The sequence below is a fragment of the Chelonoidis abingdonii genome, chromosome 14 (genome assembly GCF_003597395.2).
Source record: "Chelonoidis abingdonii isolate Lonesome George chromosome 14, CheloAbing_2.0, whole genome shotgun sequence".
In the NCBI taxonomy this organism is placed as follows: domain Eukaryota; kingdom Metazoa; phylum Chordata; order Testudines; family Testudinidae; genus Chelonoidis; species Chelonoidis abingdonii.
In genome coordinates, this window is record NC_133782.1 from 38083191 (window position 1) to 38099768 (window position 16578).

The window sequence follows — 16578 nt, forward strand, 5'->3', positions numbered from 1 at the left end:
GGGCTGGGAGCCAGGACACCTGGGTTCTACTGCCAGTTCAGAGAGGGGGAGTAGGTTCTAGTGGTTAGAGCAGGGGGAGCTGGGAGCCAGCACACCTGAGTTCTATTGCTGGTTCTGGTGAGGGGGGAGGTCTAGTGGTTAGAGTGGGGGGGGCTGGGAGCCAGGACACCTGGGTTCTACTGCCGGTTCTGGAGGGCAGGGGAGAGTCGGATCTAGTGGTTAGAGGGGGTCTGGGGCTGGGAGCCAGGACGCCTGGGTTCTACTGCCGGTTCGGGGGGGGGGGGTAGTGGGGTCTAGTGGTTAGAGCAGGGTGGGCTGGGAGCCAGGACACCTGGGTTCTACTGCCAGTTCGGAGAGGGGGAGTAGGTTCTAGTGGTTAGAGCAGGGGGAGCTGGGAGCCAGCACACCTGAGTTCTATTGCTGGTTCTGGTGAGGGGGGAGGTCTAGTGGTTAGAGTGGGGGGGGCTGGGAGCCAGGACACCTGGGTTCTACTGCCGGTTCTGGAGGGCAGGGGAGAGTCGGATCTAGTGGTTAGAGCGGAGGGGGGGCTGGAAGCCAGGACACCTGGGTTCTACTGCCAATTGGGGGGGGGAGCAGGTTCTAGTGGTTAGAGCAGGGGGAGCTGGGAGCCAAGACACCTGGGTTCTATTGCTGGTTCTGGGGAGGAGGTCTAGTGGTTAGAGCAAGGGGGGCTGGGAGCTAGGATGCCTGGGTTCTCGCCCCAGCTCTGAGAGGGGAGGACAAGGGGTGTAGTGAGTTAAAGCTGGGGTCTGGGGCCGGGAGCCAGGACGCCTGGGTTCTCTCCCCAGCTCAGGGCGTGGTGTAGATTTTAAGGATTAGGTCAGGCCAGCAGGAATCCACGGTTTCCTTCTGTCTCCAGTCTCAGCACGCCTGGCAGGGGAGTTGACAAGGGAACAGACATTCCCTGAAGCACCCAACCCGCTGAGGACTGAGGCGTGCCTGGCTGGAACAGCCAGGTGCGGAGTCTCGTTCTGGAACATCCGTGGGCCCCACAGTCTACGGGCAGGCCAGGGACTCCCGCCGGCCCCGCTGGAGTGGGTCAGCCGGGCTCCTCGGTGCCCAGAGAAGGAGTTTGAGCTTAATAGTTACAGACGCAAATGTTACCCGGTGGCCTTATTACAAGGGGCCTCCCTTCTCTCTTCATCGCTGGGCACCAAGATCAGGGGTTGCTGAGGGCTCCAAACAGCAGCAGGAAACTCCCCTGGCGAACGTAGGTGAGTCCTGCTCATTGGTACTCACAGTAATATCGGGAGGAGGGCTGGCTGGGGGTGCTAGGAAAACAATCCCTTATCTTTGAAGTACCACATTGGCAGAGAGGCCTGAGATCTCTGAGAGAAACCTCTTTAATAGGATCATTTTCCATCAGCTGGGGAGGGGAGCCCAGGGCTGGGCTAGCAAGGGGGCTGCGGGTCAGGAGTGAGGGGCACCAGCAGGGCTGGGACAGGCAGAGCTGGGCTGGCAGGGGCTGCGGGTTGGGAATGAGGGGCACTGGCAGGGCTGGGACGGGCAGGGCTGGGCTGGCAGGGGCTGGTTGGAAAGTGAGGGCACCAGCAGGAGCTGGGACAGCAGAGTGGGCTGGCAGGGGTGGCGGGTTGGGAATGAGGGCATGCAAGGCTGGGCGGGCAGGGTGGGCGTGCAGGGTGCGGTTGGGAGTGAGGGCACCGGCAGGGCTGGCTATGGGGCTGCGGGTTGGGATGAGGGGCACCGCATGGCTGGGACGGGCAAGGCTGGGCTGGCAGGGGCTTTGGGTAGGTCGAGTTGGGCAGCCAAGCAGGGCTGGGACTGGCAGGACTGGTGCTAGCAGGGGGCTGTGGGTTGGGAGTGAGGGGCACGCGCAGGCTGGGACAGGGCAGAGCTGGGCTGGCAGGCTGCGGGTTGGGAATGAGGGGCACTGGCTAGGGCTGGGACAAGCAGGGCTGGCAGGGGCTGCGGATGGGAGTGAGGGGCAACCAAGCAGGGCTGGGACGGCAGGCTGGGCTAGCAGGGTGCGGGTCGGCAGAGTGAGGGGCAACCAGCAGGCTGGGACGGGCAGGGCTGGGCTAGCAGGGGCTGCGGTCGGGAGTGAGGGGCCAGCTGCGGGACGCAGGGCTGCGGGGCTCGGCGATGAGGCTCCGGGGCCTACGGCAAGCTGGGCTGGGGCCGGGTTGGGAATGAGGGCACTGGCAGGGCGGGACGGCAGGGCTTGGGCTCGGAGGCGGTGTGTCGGGAGTGAGGAGCACAGGCAGGATGGCACGGCGAGGGTGGGATGGGCGAGCTGGGTGGCAGGGAGCTTGGCGGGTCGGGAGTGAGGGTAGACAGGCAGATGAGGGGACGGCTGGGCTTAAGCAGGGCTGCGGTCGGGGAGTTGAGGGCCAACCAGCAGCGTGGGCAGGCAGGGTGGGACAGCAGGCTGGTGGCAGGGGCAGTGGCTCGGGTGAGGAGCACGGAGGATGCAGGGGAGGGCTGGGCTAGCGGGGGGCTGCGGTTTGGGGGTTGAGCGGGCACTGGCAGAGATGGTGGAGCAGCCTGGGCTGGCGGGCAGTGGGTCGGGGGTGCAGTAGCCCTGGCAGGATGGCCGGGGGCGAGGGGAGGCTAGCAGAGGTTACGGGTTGGGAGTGCAGGGGCCTGGACAGCGATGGGTGGGGGGCATGGCTGGGCTGGCAAGGCGAGTGCGGGGTCGGGAGTGGGCGGCATGACGGATCGAGGGGCAGGGTGGGCTTGCGAGTGAGGGCCACCGCAGAGCTGGATGAGGCGGGCAGGGCTGGGGCTGGCAGGGGCTGCGTGTCGTTGGAGTGAGGGGCAGCACCGACCAGAGCTGTGGGGGCAGGGCTGGGCTATGCAGGAGGTTTTTGCAGTCGGGAGTGAGGGGCACACCAGAGAGCTGGTGGGGGGCAGGGCTGGGCTGGCAGGGGCTGCGGTCCGTGAGAGTGAGGGCAACGGCAGGAGCTGTGTGGGGGCAGGGCTGGGCTGGCCAGGGCTGCAGGTCGGGAAGTGAGGGGCACCGACAGAGCTGGTGGGGGGCAGAGGCTGGGCCTAGTGCAGGGGCTGCCGTGGGTTCCGAGGAGTGAGGGGCACCGGCAGAGCTGCGTTGGGGCAGGCTGGGCTGGGCTGGACAGGCAGGGGGGCTGCGGTCTGGAAAGTGAGGGGCCACTGCAGCAAGAATGCGGGGGGCAGGGCTTTGGACTGGCATGGGGCTGGCGGGTCGGGAGTTAGAGGGGCACCGCAGAGCTGGTGGGGGCAGGGCGGGCTAGCGCAGGGGCTGCGGTCGGGAGTGAGGGGGCACCGGCAGGATGCTGGAGGCAGGCGGCTAGTGGGGCTGCGGTCGTGAGTGAGGCACTGCAGGATGGTCGGGAGGCAGGGCCTGGCAATCCGGCAGAACTGCTGGTCGGGATGGGGCACTGGAAGCATGAGGCTGGCAACTGGGCTAGGGGGCTTGTGGGTCCTGGAGTGAGGGGCACCGGCAGAGCTGGGGGGGGAGGGCTGGACTGGCAGGAGGCTGCAGGTCCCGGAAGCCGAGGTCACCCGGCAGAGCTGTGGGGGGGCAGGGCTGGGCTGGCAGGAGGCTGCAGGTCTGGAGTGAGGGCCACTGGCAAGCTGGTGGGGGGCAGGGCTGGGCTGGCAGGGGCTGCGTGTCGGAGAAGTGAGGGCACCGGCAGAGCTGGTTGGGGGGCAGGGCTGGGCAAGCAGGGGCCTGGCCAGGTCTGGAGTGAGGGGCCACCGGCAGAGATGGGTGGGGGGGCAGGTGCTGGCTTGTGAGGGGCTGCCGTGTCGAGAGTGAGGGGCACCGGCGAGGCTGCGGGGGGCGAGGGCTGGGCTGCTGGACAGGCAGGGGGCTGCGGTCTGGAGTGGAGAGGACCGGCAGAGCTGGGGGGGGGGCAGGGCTGGACTGGCAGGGGTGCGGTCGGGAGTGAAGGGGCACTGGCAGAGCTGGGGGGGCAGGGCTGGGCTGGCAGGGGCTGGCGGGTCGGGAAGTGAGGGGCACTGACAGATGAGGGCAGGGCTGGCTACGGGGGGGCTGTGGGTCGGGAGTGAGGGGCACTGGCAGGATGGTGGGGGCAGGGCTGGGCTAGCAGGGGCTGTGGGTCGGGACTGAGGGGCAGAGGCGTGTGTAAGCTCTCAGAGCCGTCCAGTTTTTATCTCGCTCCGGGGACCTTATCGGCCCTCAGCACCCATCCTGCACTGTCATCTTTTCCCTGCGGGTGTCGGGAGCGGGGCGGGGACAAGAGGAATGACAGAGTCTCCAGAAACCGCTTCTTCCAGCCTTGGGCACTTCGAGGTGTGTCCCCACCCAACTCTTCCCTCCCTGGGAGCCTACGGGATCGGCTGGGGGGATCCTGCCAACCCGCCTGGCTGCTCCTCGGCCCAGCCCCATGCTCTGGGGCCCCATTACTCAGCGGCTCCAGTCCAGACGTGCCGAGCTTCCATCCAGCCCCCACCCAGCCATGGAGGGACTGGGCTAGGAGAGGACAGGACACATCCACCTGGATTGGAGGCCACCCAGTGGGGTACGTTGGGTTGGGAGTGAGGGGCACCGGCAGAGCTGGTCTGGCAGGGGGCTGCGGGTCAGGAGTGAGGGGCACTGGCAGAGTTGTGTGGGGAGCCCAGGGCTGGGATAGAAGGGGGCTGCTTGGCAGGATTGAGGGGCATTGGCAGATCTGTGGGTCTTTCTTTCTTTCTTTCTTTCTTTCTTTCTGAAAAATGCACTTTCTGTTTCTAATCTAACTTCCAGTACAAACCTCCTGTGTTCTTCCATCTATCCATCAGCCTGTCCCAGTGGTTCCCAAGCTGGGGTTTAGGAATCCCTGGGGGGTTGTGAAATGTTACAGCGGGTTCTCAGAAAAAAATTCCCTAATAGCAGCCAGAGCTGTCCCTAGGGACCCCAGGCAGCACGGAGCCAGCAGCCTGGAGCCCTGGACTTGCAAGAGCTAAGCAGATCAAAGCAAGCAGATCTATCACACTGAGGAGATTAAAACTTCAAGACTCTTTAGAAGAAATGGGAAGGGAGGTGGATATTTTTTGCTGTTTTAAAAATTAAATAGGCAGATAGTGTTGTTTTAAAACTTATGATGAAGACCAAGGTTAAGGTTTGTTTTAACATACGTTGGTTGCCCGGACTGCTCAAGACCTGAATGCTTGTGTAGGAGGAACTCTTTGAGTTGGCTTCTTAACTACCTTCCTGCTGTTTCACGTCTGACACTCCCTGATGAAATGTAGGAGCCTTGTCTTAGAACAGGTTTATTCAAAGTGATACAAGCTACGAAAGTGAGAGCTTGGAAGAGTGTTTCCGTTTTCATAATGTAATAGAAATGCTGTCATGATAAATAATAATGAATAATAAATAGTGTGTAATAAGCATGTCATAAAAACAAATGTTATATTTCCAAGCTCACTGCTTTTATAATTTATACTCAGGTAAAGGAGAAAATCCCTGGGAATATTCATTTTCAGGAGGGGGATCGTGAGACTTGACATGTTAGTGAAAGAGGTTCACAGGTTGTTAAAGTTTGGGAACCACTGGTCTATCCCCATAAACACCTGTCTCTCTTTCTTGCCATCCATCCATCCATCCATCCATCCCCATACGCTCTTCCTCTCTCTCTCCCCATACATCCCTTCTATCTAATCTATCTATCTACCTACCCATCTATCACTAGATGTCACCCCCTCTGTTATATCTCAGCCCTTCTAACCTCATCTCTCTCCCCCACAGGGAAATCTGTCCTGGCCCCAAGCCCGATGCAACCATGAACAGCTGCCTGCACACCTCCAGCAACGTCACCCTCCTGACGTCCTCGGTCTCCAGCGTGACCGGAATCGTTTTCCTCCTCCTGGCCGCTCTGATCGGGCTGCCGGGCAACCTCTTCGTGGTGTGGAGCATCCTGTGGAAGATGAAGCCCAGCTGCCGTTCGGTCACCTGCCTGCTGGTCCTCAACCTGGCCATGGCCGATGGGGCCGTCCTCCTGCTCACACCCTTCTTCATCCTCTTCCTCACTTTCAAGACCTGGTTCTTTGGCCTCGCCGTCTGCAAAGGCGTCTACTACCTCTGTTGCGTCAACATGTATGCCAGCATCTTCATCATCACGCTCATGAGCGTGGACCGGTGCTTGGCCGTTAGCCGGCCCTACCTCTCCCAAGCCATCCGCAAGAAGCGCCTGGTGGTCAAGATCTTGGCCACCATCTGGGCAGTGGCCATCTTGTTGGCTGTCCCGGCCTTCGTGTATCGCCAGCTGCTGTCGGACCCGTCCGGGCGGTGGCAGATCTGTGAGCCATGCCACGCCACGCCGGGCCTGGCTATCTTCCACTACACCATGGAGACGGTGGTGGCCTTTGTGGTGCCCTTTGCAGTCATTGTGGGCTGCTACTCCGCCATCTTGGTGCGGCTGCGGGGGCGGCGCTGGCACCGCCGGGGAGCACGGACGGGGAAGCTCATCGCCGCCGTGGTGCTTTGCTTCGCCACCCTCTGGGTGCCCTACCATGTGGTCAACGTGCTGCAGGTGGCCTCCAACATGGCCTCGGGGAGGGCGGCGGAGAGCCTGGGCCACGCGTGGAAGGCTGGCCGGGCGGGGGCCACCGCTCTGGCCTTCCTCAGCAGCAGCATTAACCCCGTCCTCTACGTCTTCGCCGCCGGGGATCTGATCAAGACCTCAGGGGCCAAGTTCATTGCCCAGTTCTTCGAGGGGGCCTCCGGGGAGGTGCACAAGAAGTCGCCCTCCCAGAGGGACCTAGACAAGGACACAGTGGCAGGGGAGGGCATGGAGCTAAGGCAGCTTCAGGCAGGTGGGGAGGGGGCCAAGCAGGACGGGGCCATGCACCAGTTGACACCCCCTGGACAGGGTCCATACCAAGCTGCATCCCCTTAGCCCTCACTGATGCAGTACGACTTGTTCACGGCCCTGGTGGGTGCTTTCCCTTTAAGGGTGGAGTTTCTCTCTGCCAGACATGGTTTCTCATGGATACTTGCTCTTTAAGAGCAGCGTTTTACTGTCTGACTCACACTCATGGACACTTTCCCTTTAAGAGCAGGTCTCATGGACACCTCCCCTTTAATTTGCTCTGAAAGGAGAGTTTCTCACGGCCAAACATTTCTCACTGCCAGACTCTGGTCCTTGTGGATTCTTCCCCTTTAAGAGCAGAGTTTGTCAGGGCCAGACTTTGGTCCTTCTGGACGCTACCCTTTAATTTGCTCTCAAAGAGGAATTTTTCATTGCCAAACATTTCTCTCTGCCAGATTCTGGTCCTCATAGGTGCTTCCCCTTTAATTTGCTCTTAAAGGGGAATTTCTTCCTGCCAAACACTGCTGCCTTTCCTCCTTGTGCCCCTCCTGTGTCATGGGACACGCCCGTCACAGCTGCAGTTTATCCCTGCCAGGCTCCAGCCAGCATGGAGACTTGCCCTTTAAGGGTGGAATTTCTCACTGCCAGACTTTGAGCCTCAGGCAAACGTCCCCTTTAAGGATCCTGTGTCTCTCTGCCAGAGCCCAGATTTCAGGGTCGCTTCCCCTCCAAAGGGCATTTAAAGGGGAATGTCTTTGTGCTGGACTCCCATTCCCAGGCTGTATTAATGGGAGCAAAGTGCTGCCCCCTTGTGGTGAAATGTGGGCATTTCGATCCCAGGGCCTAGGCTAGACAGACGGGAAGTGCCCTGCTCCCAGGGCCCACGCCGCTGGCCCTTGCCCCGTGGCCCCATGCGGTTACCAGCTGCAGGTGCCGGGAATACAGAGCAGCACCAGTTCTGCCCAATAGCCGCCTCATCCTACTGGCAGTGCAGAAGACAGGCCAGGCCAGCTCCTCTCCTGATGTAATACAAAGGTTGTTATTTGGGTCGCGCTACCCAGTCAACATTCCTGGGAGGGCAGTGGGGTCTAGTGGTTAGAGCAGTGGAGGCTGGGAGCCAGGATTCCTGGGTTCTATCCCCAGCTCGGGGAGGGGAGGGGAGGGGAGTGGGTTAGAACATGGTGGTGGGGCTGGGCATCAGGACTCCTGGGTTCCATCCTTGGCTCTGCCCCTGATCTGCCACGAGTCCTTAAGCAAGAAACATCTTCTCTCTGTGCCTCAGTTTCTCCTCCCATCCCTTGTCTGTTTAGTTTGTAAATAAGGCAGAGGTTGGCTGTCGTTCTGAGTCTGAGCAGCACCCGACAGAAAGGAGGGCCCCCGATCTCGGCCAGGGTCTGACACAACAGGGAGGCCTGATCTGACTCAGGTTTCTGCTGATAGTACTGAAAATGCCATCCTTTGACTTCACGGCCAGATACCATCTTGTCTCTGAACCGCAAGGCAACAAGATCTTTGCTCAGAAGCACCCGCACGAGGCGATGGGTTGAGGGTTACATACCACCAAACTCATTCTTTGGTCAGTCGACCTGCAGGGAAATCAAGCGTTGGTGTGTTAACAGCCCATGACGATGCTACATGGAACCAGTTGCAATAAGCCACTTCACAGGTGTGTAGAATTCATCTGGCACCAAGAGTTCCTGTTCAACTTCAGGAAGTCGTGAAAAGCTTTCAAACGTTTATCAGTTGGGTTGGGGCAATGAAAGGGGGATTCGGTCCTTGCCTCTGGGAGAGGAGCGGGGGTCTAGTGGGTTGGGGGGGGGCTGGAAGCCAGGACTCCTGGGTTCTATTGTGGCTCAGGGAGTGAGGTCTAGTGGTTAGAGCTTGGGGGAACTGGGAACCAGGACTCCTGGGTTCTATCCTGGCTTGGTTGGGGGTGGGGGAGGCTGGGAGTCAAGACTCTGGGGTCCAATCTGCTTTTGAGGCATCACAAACTGGAATGCAGCGGCTGGATTTGGTGACCTCTCAAGGTCCCTCCCTGCCCCACATTTCTACGCTGTTAGAAATGTGCGGGGCTGGGCTTTCCTCAGCCCATACCGTGAAGTAGGTCACTGAGGGTTGTGGGAAGTGACAGAGCTGATGCAGCTGAAGAAATGGGTTTTCTACCCACAAAAGCTTCTGCCCCCAAAAATCTGTTAGTCTTTAAGGTGCCGCCGGATGTCTCGTTGAGCTGATTCAGAGCTGGCAGTCAGTGTTAACCCCAGTGCGTTGCTAGGGGGCGCTGTGCTGTGGGGAGTGGGGGCTCAGTAGGGGGCGCTCTCCCCTGGCAGTCAGTGCTGACCCCTGTGCAGCACTATGGGGCGCTGTGCTGCAGGGAGTGGGGCTCAGTAGGGGGCGCTCTCCCCTGGCAGTTAGTGCTGACCCCTGTGCGGCACTAGGGGGCGCTGTGCTGCAGGGAGTGGAGGCGCAGTAGGGGGCGCTCTCCCCTGGCAGTTAGTGCTGACCCCTGTGCAGCACTAGGGGGTGCTGTGCTGCAGGGAGTGGGGCTCAGTAGGGGGCGCTCTCCCCTGTGCGAAACCCTGTCGCACTAGAGGGCCTGTGCTGCGGAATGAGGGGGCTCAGTAGGAGTATCTTCCTCTGGCAGTCAGTGCGACCCTGTGCGGCACTGAGCTCACTGAGGGCGCTCTCCCCAGAATCAGTGCGCACTAGGGGGTGCTGTGCTGCAGGAGTGGGGGCGCAGTAGGGGCGCACTCCCCTGGCAGTCAGTGCGACCCTGTGCAGCACTAGGGGGCAATGTGCTGCAGGGAGCAGGATTGTGGTCTCACGTGAGGCGCTCTCCCAGAATCAGTGCAGCACTAGGGGGCGCTGTCTGCGGGGAGTGGGGCGCAGTAGGGGCCCTCTCCCCTGGCAGTTAGTGCGACCCTGTGCGGCACTAGGGGGCGCTGTGCTGCGGGAGTGGGGCGCAGTAGGGGCGCTCCTCCCTGGCAGTCATCGACCCGTGCAGCAATGGGCGCTGTGCTGCAGGGAGTGGGCCTCAGTGGGGCGCTCTCCCCTGGCAGTTAGTGCTGACGCCTGTGCGGCACTAGGGGCGCGTGCTGCAGGGAGTGGAGGCGCAAGTAAGGGGCGCTCTCCCCTGGCAGTATAGTGCTGACCCTGTGCAGCACTAGGGGGTGCTGTCTGCCAGGGAGTGGGCTCAGTAGGGGCGCTCTCCCTGGCAGTCAGTGCTGACCCCTGTCAGCACTAGGGGTGCTGTGCTGCAAGGGAGTGGGGGCGCAGTTATGGGACACTCCCCCGTGCAGTCAGTGCTGACCCCTGTGCAGCAGCCAGGGGGCGCTGTGCTGCATGGGAGTGGGCTCAGTAGGGGCGCTCTCCCTGGCAGTCAGTCGCTGACCCCTGTGCAGCACTAGGGGGCAATGTGCTGGCAGGGAGCAGGATTGTGGCCACTGAAGGGGCGCTCTCCCCAGAATCAGTGCAGCACTAGGGGGCGCTGTGCTGCAGGGAGTGGGGGCGCAGTAGGGGGCACTCTCCCCTGGCAGTTAGTGCTGACCCCTGTGCGGCACTGAGCTCACTAAGGGGCGCTCTCCCCAGAATCAGTGCGGCACTAGGGGGCGCTGTGCTGCAGGGAGTGGGGCACAGTAGGGGGCGCTCTCCCCTGGCAGTCAGTGCTGACCGCTGTGTGGCACTAGGGGGCGCTGTGCTGCAGGGAGTGGGGGCGCAGTAGGGGGCGCTCTCCCCTGGCAGTCAGTGCTGACCCCTGTGCAGCACTAGGGGGTGCTGCAGTGCAGGGAGGGGGCTCTCCCCCCGTAGTCGCTGCAGGGTGTGTGACTCAACACAAGGCGTGATCACCATGTGGAGACCTGTTCTCCAGCATCAGGACTGGAGTCACTTCACTCCCCGATCCAGTCCAGGGCCGGGGAGGTGTGGTGGGGGAGGGGGACAGAGGTTTCCAGCTTCCCTTTCGCCTCTCTCCCAATGGGCTCCACTCTGGGGAAGTGGGGAGGGGAAGCAGAGCCGGACACCTGGGTCCCAAGAAGCCTGGTCCCTTCTCCCCTCCACCTAGGGAGACCCCACGTCCTGCTAGTGGGGGGCTTTGTCTTCTACAACTGTCCCCTCCCAACCCTGAAAACAAAGTGTCCCCATTTTCCCCACTTGCTTTTAGGTCACCTCCCCCGAGCCACCCAGGTCTCAGCAGGGCGGATCTGCCTGTGGGTTACCCAACACTGCAGAAGCTTCCGCTGGATGCTTGTACCCGCTGACTCAGCCCCCTCGGAGCAGCCAGACGGCTGGGGTGGCTCTGGGAGACGCCCGACAGCTGATGCGGCTGGAGGAAGAAGGTCCTAAGGATTAACCGTAAGCATCAGTTCATGCCAAGCTGTGGGGATGACCAGGCTGAGCTAGCTGGATTCTGTGCATCGGGAATGAGGGGCACCGGCAGAGCTGGGGGGGCAGGGCTAGGCCAGCAGGGGCTGTGGATCAGGAGGGAGGGGCACCTGCCAGAACTGGGGGGAGTCCAGGGCTGGGGCAGGGCTAGGCCAGCAGGGGCTGTGGATCAGGAGGGAGGGGCACCTGCCAGAACTGGGGGGAGTCCAGGGCTGGGCCAGCAGGGGTCAGGAGTGGGGGGCACCTGCCAGAGTTAGGGGGGCAGGACTGGGCCAGCAGGGGGCTGCAGGTCGGGAGTGAGGGGCACTGGCAGAGCTGGGTGGGGGCAGGGCTGGGCTATCAGGGGGCTGCGGTTCGGGAGTGAGGGGCACCGGCAGAGCTGGGTGGGGGCAGGGCTTGGCTATCAGGGGGATGCAGTTCGGGAGTGAGGGGCACCGGCAGAGCTGGGGGGCAGGACTGGGCTAGCAGGGGGCTGCGGTTCGGGAGTGAGGGGCACTGGCAGAGTTGGGTGGGGGCAGGGCTGGGCTATCAGGGAGCTGCGGTTCGGGAGTGAGGGGCACTGGCAGAGTTGGGTGGGGGGCAGGGCTGGGCTATCAGGGGGCTGCCGGTTCGGGAGTGAGGGGCACTGGCGAGCTGAGTGGGGGCAGGGCTGGGACTAATAGGGGCCTGTGGGTCGGGAGTGAGGTGGGCACCGGCAGAGTTAGGGGGCAGGACTGGGCTAGCAGGGGACTGCGGGTTTGGGAGTGAGGGCCTCGGCAGACTGGGTGGGGGCAGGACTGGCTACCAGGGGGCTATGGTTTGGGAGTGAGGGGCACTGGCGAAGCTGCAGGGGGGCAGGGCTGGGTTAGCCGGGGGCTGAGGGTCGGCGGCCAGAGCTGGGGGGTGTATGTGGGGGAACCCACATCATCTAAGTCAGTGGGGGGTGGAAGGGCAGCCGGGTCACTGGGTCCTGTGGTGCTGCCAAACTCCTGCCAGCCCCATGGCCGCCTCGAGTGCCCTGTGTCGGCTTTTCACTGGGAGGTGTCTCCCCTCCCCCCTTCCTGCAATCTTCCCCCTTTTGCTGTGAAAATGACGGGTGGAATTAGCAACTTGAACGGTGCACGCGCAGGGAGGAAGTTGCCCCATCAGCAACCCACACTGTCGCGCAGGAAAACCATACACCTCTTCCCGCCATGAGAGCGCACCCATCATCCCCCCGCCACTGCCAGAGCCAAGGGGAAACTCAGCGCGGTAGGTTGATGATAGATAGAGGGGGTGGTTGGGGAATGGATAGATAGCATAGAGGAGGTGGGTGGGGATGGATAGATAGAGGAGGGGGTGCTGGGGATGGATAGAGTGATAGAGGAGGTGGGTGGGGATGGATAGATAGAGGGGGTGGTTGGGGTGGATAGATAGATAGAGGGAGGTGGGTGGGGATGGATAGATAGATGGGGTGGTTGGGGATGGATAGATAGATGGAGGGGGTGGTTGGGATGGATTAGATAGATAGAGGAGTGGGTGGGGGATGGATAGATAGATGGAGGGGTGGGTGGGGATTGGATAGATAGATAGAATGGAGGGGGTGGTGGGGATGGACTAGATAGATAGAGGCAGGTGGGTGGGGATGGATAGATAGATAGATGGAGGGGGTGGTTGGGGATGGATAGATAGATGGAGGGGGTGGGTGTATATGGGGCTAAATAGATGAGTGGGGGTGGATGGAGGTGGATAGATGTACACGAGGATGGATAGACAACGGGGCGGGTGGATGTGGAGATAGACGGGGTTAGGTGGGGATTGATATGTATGGAGTAGATGGCAGAATGGATGGATGTGCGTAGAGATGGCTAGACAGAAGGAAGTGGGGAGCTGGATGGATGTGGGGGAGATGGACGGATAGATAGAGGCATGTGGAGGGATGGAAGGTGTGTATGGGAGGCTAGAGAGGTATGTATGGAGATGGAAGCATATGGCTGGGATGGAGTGATGTATGTGGCAGTTGGAGGGGGTGCATATGGGGATTGATGGCAGGGGTGCTAATGGGCTGGATACAGCAGCATGAGGGATGAAGGGTGTGTATGGGCTGGCTAGACAGAGGAGTGTGGGAATATTGAGGGGTGTGTATGGGGGGGATGGAGGGGGGTGAATTGGGATGGATAGAGGAATTGGGGAGGATGGAGTGGTGTAGGTGGGGGATGGATAGAGGAGTGGGGGGATGACGGGGTGTATAGGTGGATGGAGGGGTGCATATGGCGATGAATAGACAGAGGAGTGGGGGGGATGGAGGGGTGTAGGTGGGGGATTGAGGGGTGTGAATGGGGATGGCTAGACAGAGGAGTGTGGGGAGATTGGGGTATGGAGGGGTGCATATGGGAATGAATAGCCAGAGGAGCGGGGGGACGAAGGGGTGTATAGGTGAATGGAGGGGTGTGAATGGCGATGGATAGAGGAGTGGGGGATAGAGCGGAGTATGTGGGGGGGATGGAGGGGTGCTTTTGGGGATGGATAGACAGGAGTGGGGGGAGATGGAGGGGTGTGTACGGGGGGATGCATATGGGAAGAGCGGTGTGGGGGATGAAGGGCTGTATTGGGGATTATGGAAACTGAGGCAGAAGAAGCCCTATAAGTCCTTACTGTAGATCTCACTAACCTTCCTGTCCTCCAGACCCTTCTGTCGCCCCAATGATCAACGCCACCTTCAACGCCACCGCCCAGCCGGGCGCACTGCCCCCGTTGCCCGGCGCCAAGCTAGGGCTGACCGTGCTCTCCTTGGCCTTCATCCTGGGCTTCCCGGGCAACGTCTTCGTGGTGTGGAGCGCTCTCTGTCGTGTCCAGAAGCGGACGATCACCTGCCTCCTCATCCTCCACCTGGCCGTGGCTGACTGTGCTGTGCTGCTCACTTCCCCTTTCTTCCTTCGGCTCCTGAGCGCCGGGAAGTGGGAGTTCGGCTCCGTGGTCTGCCAGCTGTGCCACTATGTCTGCGGCGTCAGCATGTACGCCAGCATCTTCCTCATCACCCTTATGAGCCTGGACCGCTGCTTAGCTGTCACTAAGCCCTTCATCTCCCAGAAGATCCGGACTGCCATGGTGGTCAGGTCCTTGGTCTTGGCCATCTGGATGGTCTCTTTCCTCCTTGCCGTGCCGGTCATTTTCTACCGCAAGCTGGTGCTTAGGGGCAGGCACCTTCTCTGCGACCTGTCCCATCCCAGCATTGGCCACCTTGTCTTCCACAACCTTTTTGAGACCCTGACCGGCTTTGTGCTGCCCTTTGCTGCCATCATTTGGAGCTACTGCGTCATCGGGCGCAGGCTGCAGGACACCCGCTTCCGGAGGAAGCGCCGCACCAGCCGGCTCATAGTGCTGATTGTGGCCGCCTTCGCCCTCTTCTGGCTGCCCTTCCACGTGGTGAACATCCTAGACGTGGCTGGGAAGCTGAGCCAGTCCAAGGGACTCATCAAGGCCGGGATGATGGCCCGGCCCACCCTGACGGCCCTGGCTTTCTTCAGCAGCAGCGTCAACCCCATCCTCTATGCCTTCACCGGTGGTGCTTTGATCAAGTCAGCCGGCTTAGGCTTCATGGCCAAGCTCTTTGAGGGGACGGCCTCAGAGATGTCCAGCACGCGGCAGGGGACGGGGCGGACCATCCAGCGACGTGAGGAGGCCAAGTTGGAGATGGTGCAGGATGGGAAGCCAGAGAGCATCACCCTTTCCACCAACCCGCTGGAGTAGCCCTCAGCCATGTGGGACAGGCACTCTGACAATCCCACTTCATCCACCAACACCCTGGACTAGCACTAAGGCACGTGGGACAGGAGCTGCAACAATCCCACCTCATCCACCAACACCTTGGGCTAGCCCTGGAGCCATGTGGGTTGGGAACTCCCAAAAATCCCACCACATCCATCAACACCCTGGGTTTGCCATGTGTCCACGTGGAACAAGAATAGGAAAAATCTTCCTGGGAGGCCCAGCAGATGGTGCAAGGCCCCAGCTGACTCCTTCATGGAGTGATGGTGAAACTATCAAGAATTTGCTGGGACAGTGCTCACTTGCTTCTTATTTGGGGGTTGTCCTGGTCTGAACAACCTGCCCGCAACATCCATTTTTCCCTTCCTCACTGGCTGCGACTTTGTGGGAACAAATCCAGGCTCCAATATCTCCACCTTGACACCACCAAGGACTGGCCCAGCTAGACAAGGAGAATAATTAGACTTTGTGTAAATATGGAAAAGAGATTCGAGCCTGAATGGAGTGAAGGTGCTGCCATTGTTCTGTGGAGATGAAGTGGCCTGTCTGCTCAGGTGGCGGGGAAGTGAAAGTTGGAGGGGTAGAGAATGGTTGAGGGACAGAGGCGGGGGGGGGGGGAAGAGACGAAGAGAAACAGGGTGAGGGCAAGAGGGATGGAGGGAACGTTGAGAGTCTGAGGTTGGGCGAGTCCATGTCTTCAGGAAGTTACAAGAGGCACTTGAGGCTGCACTGACCCCACCCGAGAGCAGGGCCCCCGTTGTGCCAGGCACTGCACAAACCCACAGTGAGACAGCCCCTGCTTCTAGGAACTAGCAGTGTAAATGGGCAAAGACAGGATTATTATCCCTATTTTGCAAATGGGGAAACTGAGGCATGTGGGAGGTGCAGCAACTTGTCAAAGGTGATATAGGGAGTCTAGGGCAGAGCACGGAACAGCATGCGGGTGTCTAGGGGCCTGAACCACAAGATCATCCTTCCCCAAACCTATTTTCACAGCCAGCTACAAAGGGAATCTGGGATTTCACCAGGGAGCTTTCCTATCTCCCATCTGAGCTGTGGGGTGGGCTGCTCCCAGTGGCCAACTAAAGTAATTATGCGAGTCAGCCCCACTAGGGGGTGCCAGGCCAGCTCAGAGCCAGCCCCGACTGGGCGGGGGGACGACCGGCTGGCATAGCGGATGGGGAATGGGACACAAGGCCTGTCCCTGCTAGGGGGCTCTGGCTCCAACCCGGCCCCTCAGCGGGCGAATTCACCCTCTGTTATTTTGCTTAATTAAAGGAGTTTCTGTGTAGCCTGTTACCGGGGCTGTCCCAGGTTCTCGTTGGTTCCGGTGGCCTGAGCCATTAGCCCCACTAGCCCCTGCTGCTGCCGCCCCCTGCTGGAGGAAATGAGCCCTGCTGTGTGATGTGTGTGTGTGTCCTGCTGCCGGGGATCAGACCTGCACCGTGTGTGTGTGTGTGTGTGTCTGTGTCCCTGCCACCCCCTGCTTGGGGGGGGGAGAGGGACCTGCTCAGTTCGTATGCGGCGAGTAACAAATAGCCACAGAGACGCCGTTTACAAATCAGTAATGCTGCGTATTCCTCCGTGACCTTAAATACAATAATTACAGCCACAAACAACTACGTGAAAAGACCATTTCCAAAGTCAGTTTTGCACAGGCCCCTGAATTTGGGCATTTCCTCCCTTGGGCATGCTCAGCTTT

General features: G+C 60.6%; 2 protein-coding genes across 4 annotated transcripts; both read left to right on the forward strand.

The window, feature by feature from the left end:
* Nucleotides 1-866: 866 nt before the first annotated feature.
* LTB4R2 (leukotriene B4 receptor 2) lies at nt 867-16175 on the forward strand. Of its 3 annotated transcripts, none has more exons than XM_032804686.2 (4): nt 867-1235; nt 5711-8439; nt 10930-11120; nt 13795-16175. In XM_032804686.2, the coding sequence occupies exon 2, from the start codon at nt 5745-5747 to the stop codon at nt 6858-6860; it is 1116 nt and encodes a 371-aa protein (XP_032660577.1). In that variant the 5' UTR covers nt 867-1235; nt 5711-5744; the 3' UTR covers nt 6861-8439; nt 10930-11120; nt 13795-16175. The 3 variants fall into 3 exon arrangements, with proteins under 3 accessions (XP_032660577.1, XP_032660574.1, XP_032660575.1); XM_032804683.2 differs by lacking the exon at nt 867-1235 and adding an exon at nt 4141-4500; XM_032804684.2 differs by lacking the exon at nt 867-1235 and adding an exon at nt 4217-4276.
* LTB4R (leukotriene B4 receptor) lies at nt 13812-16175 on the forward strand. The gene has a single exon (XM_075072384.1). It carries the CDS (start codon nt 13812-13814, stop codon nt 14856-14858), a length of 1047 nt encoding a protein of 348 aa, XP_074928485.1. The 3' UTR covers nt 14859-16175.
* Nucleotides 16176-16578: the final 403 nt, after the last annotated feature.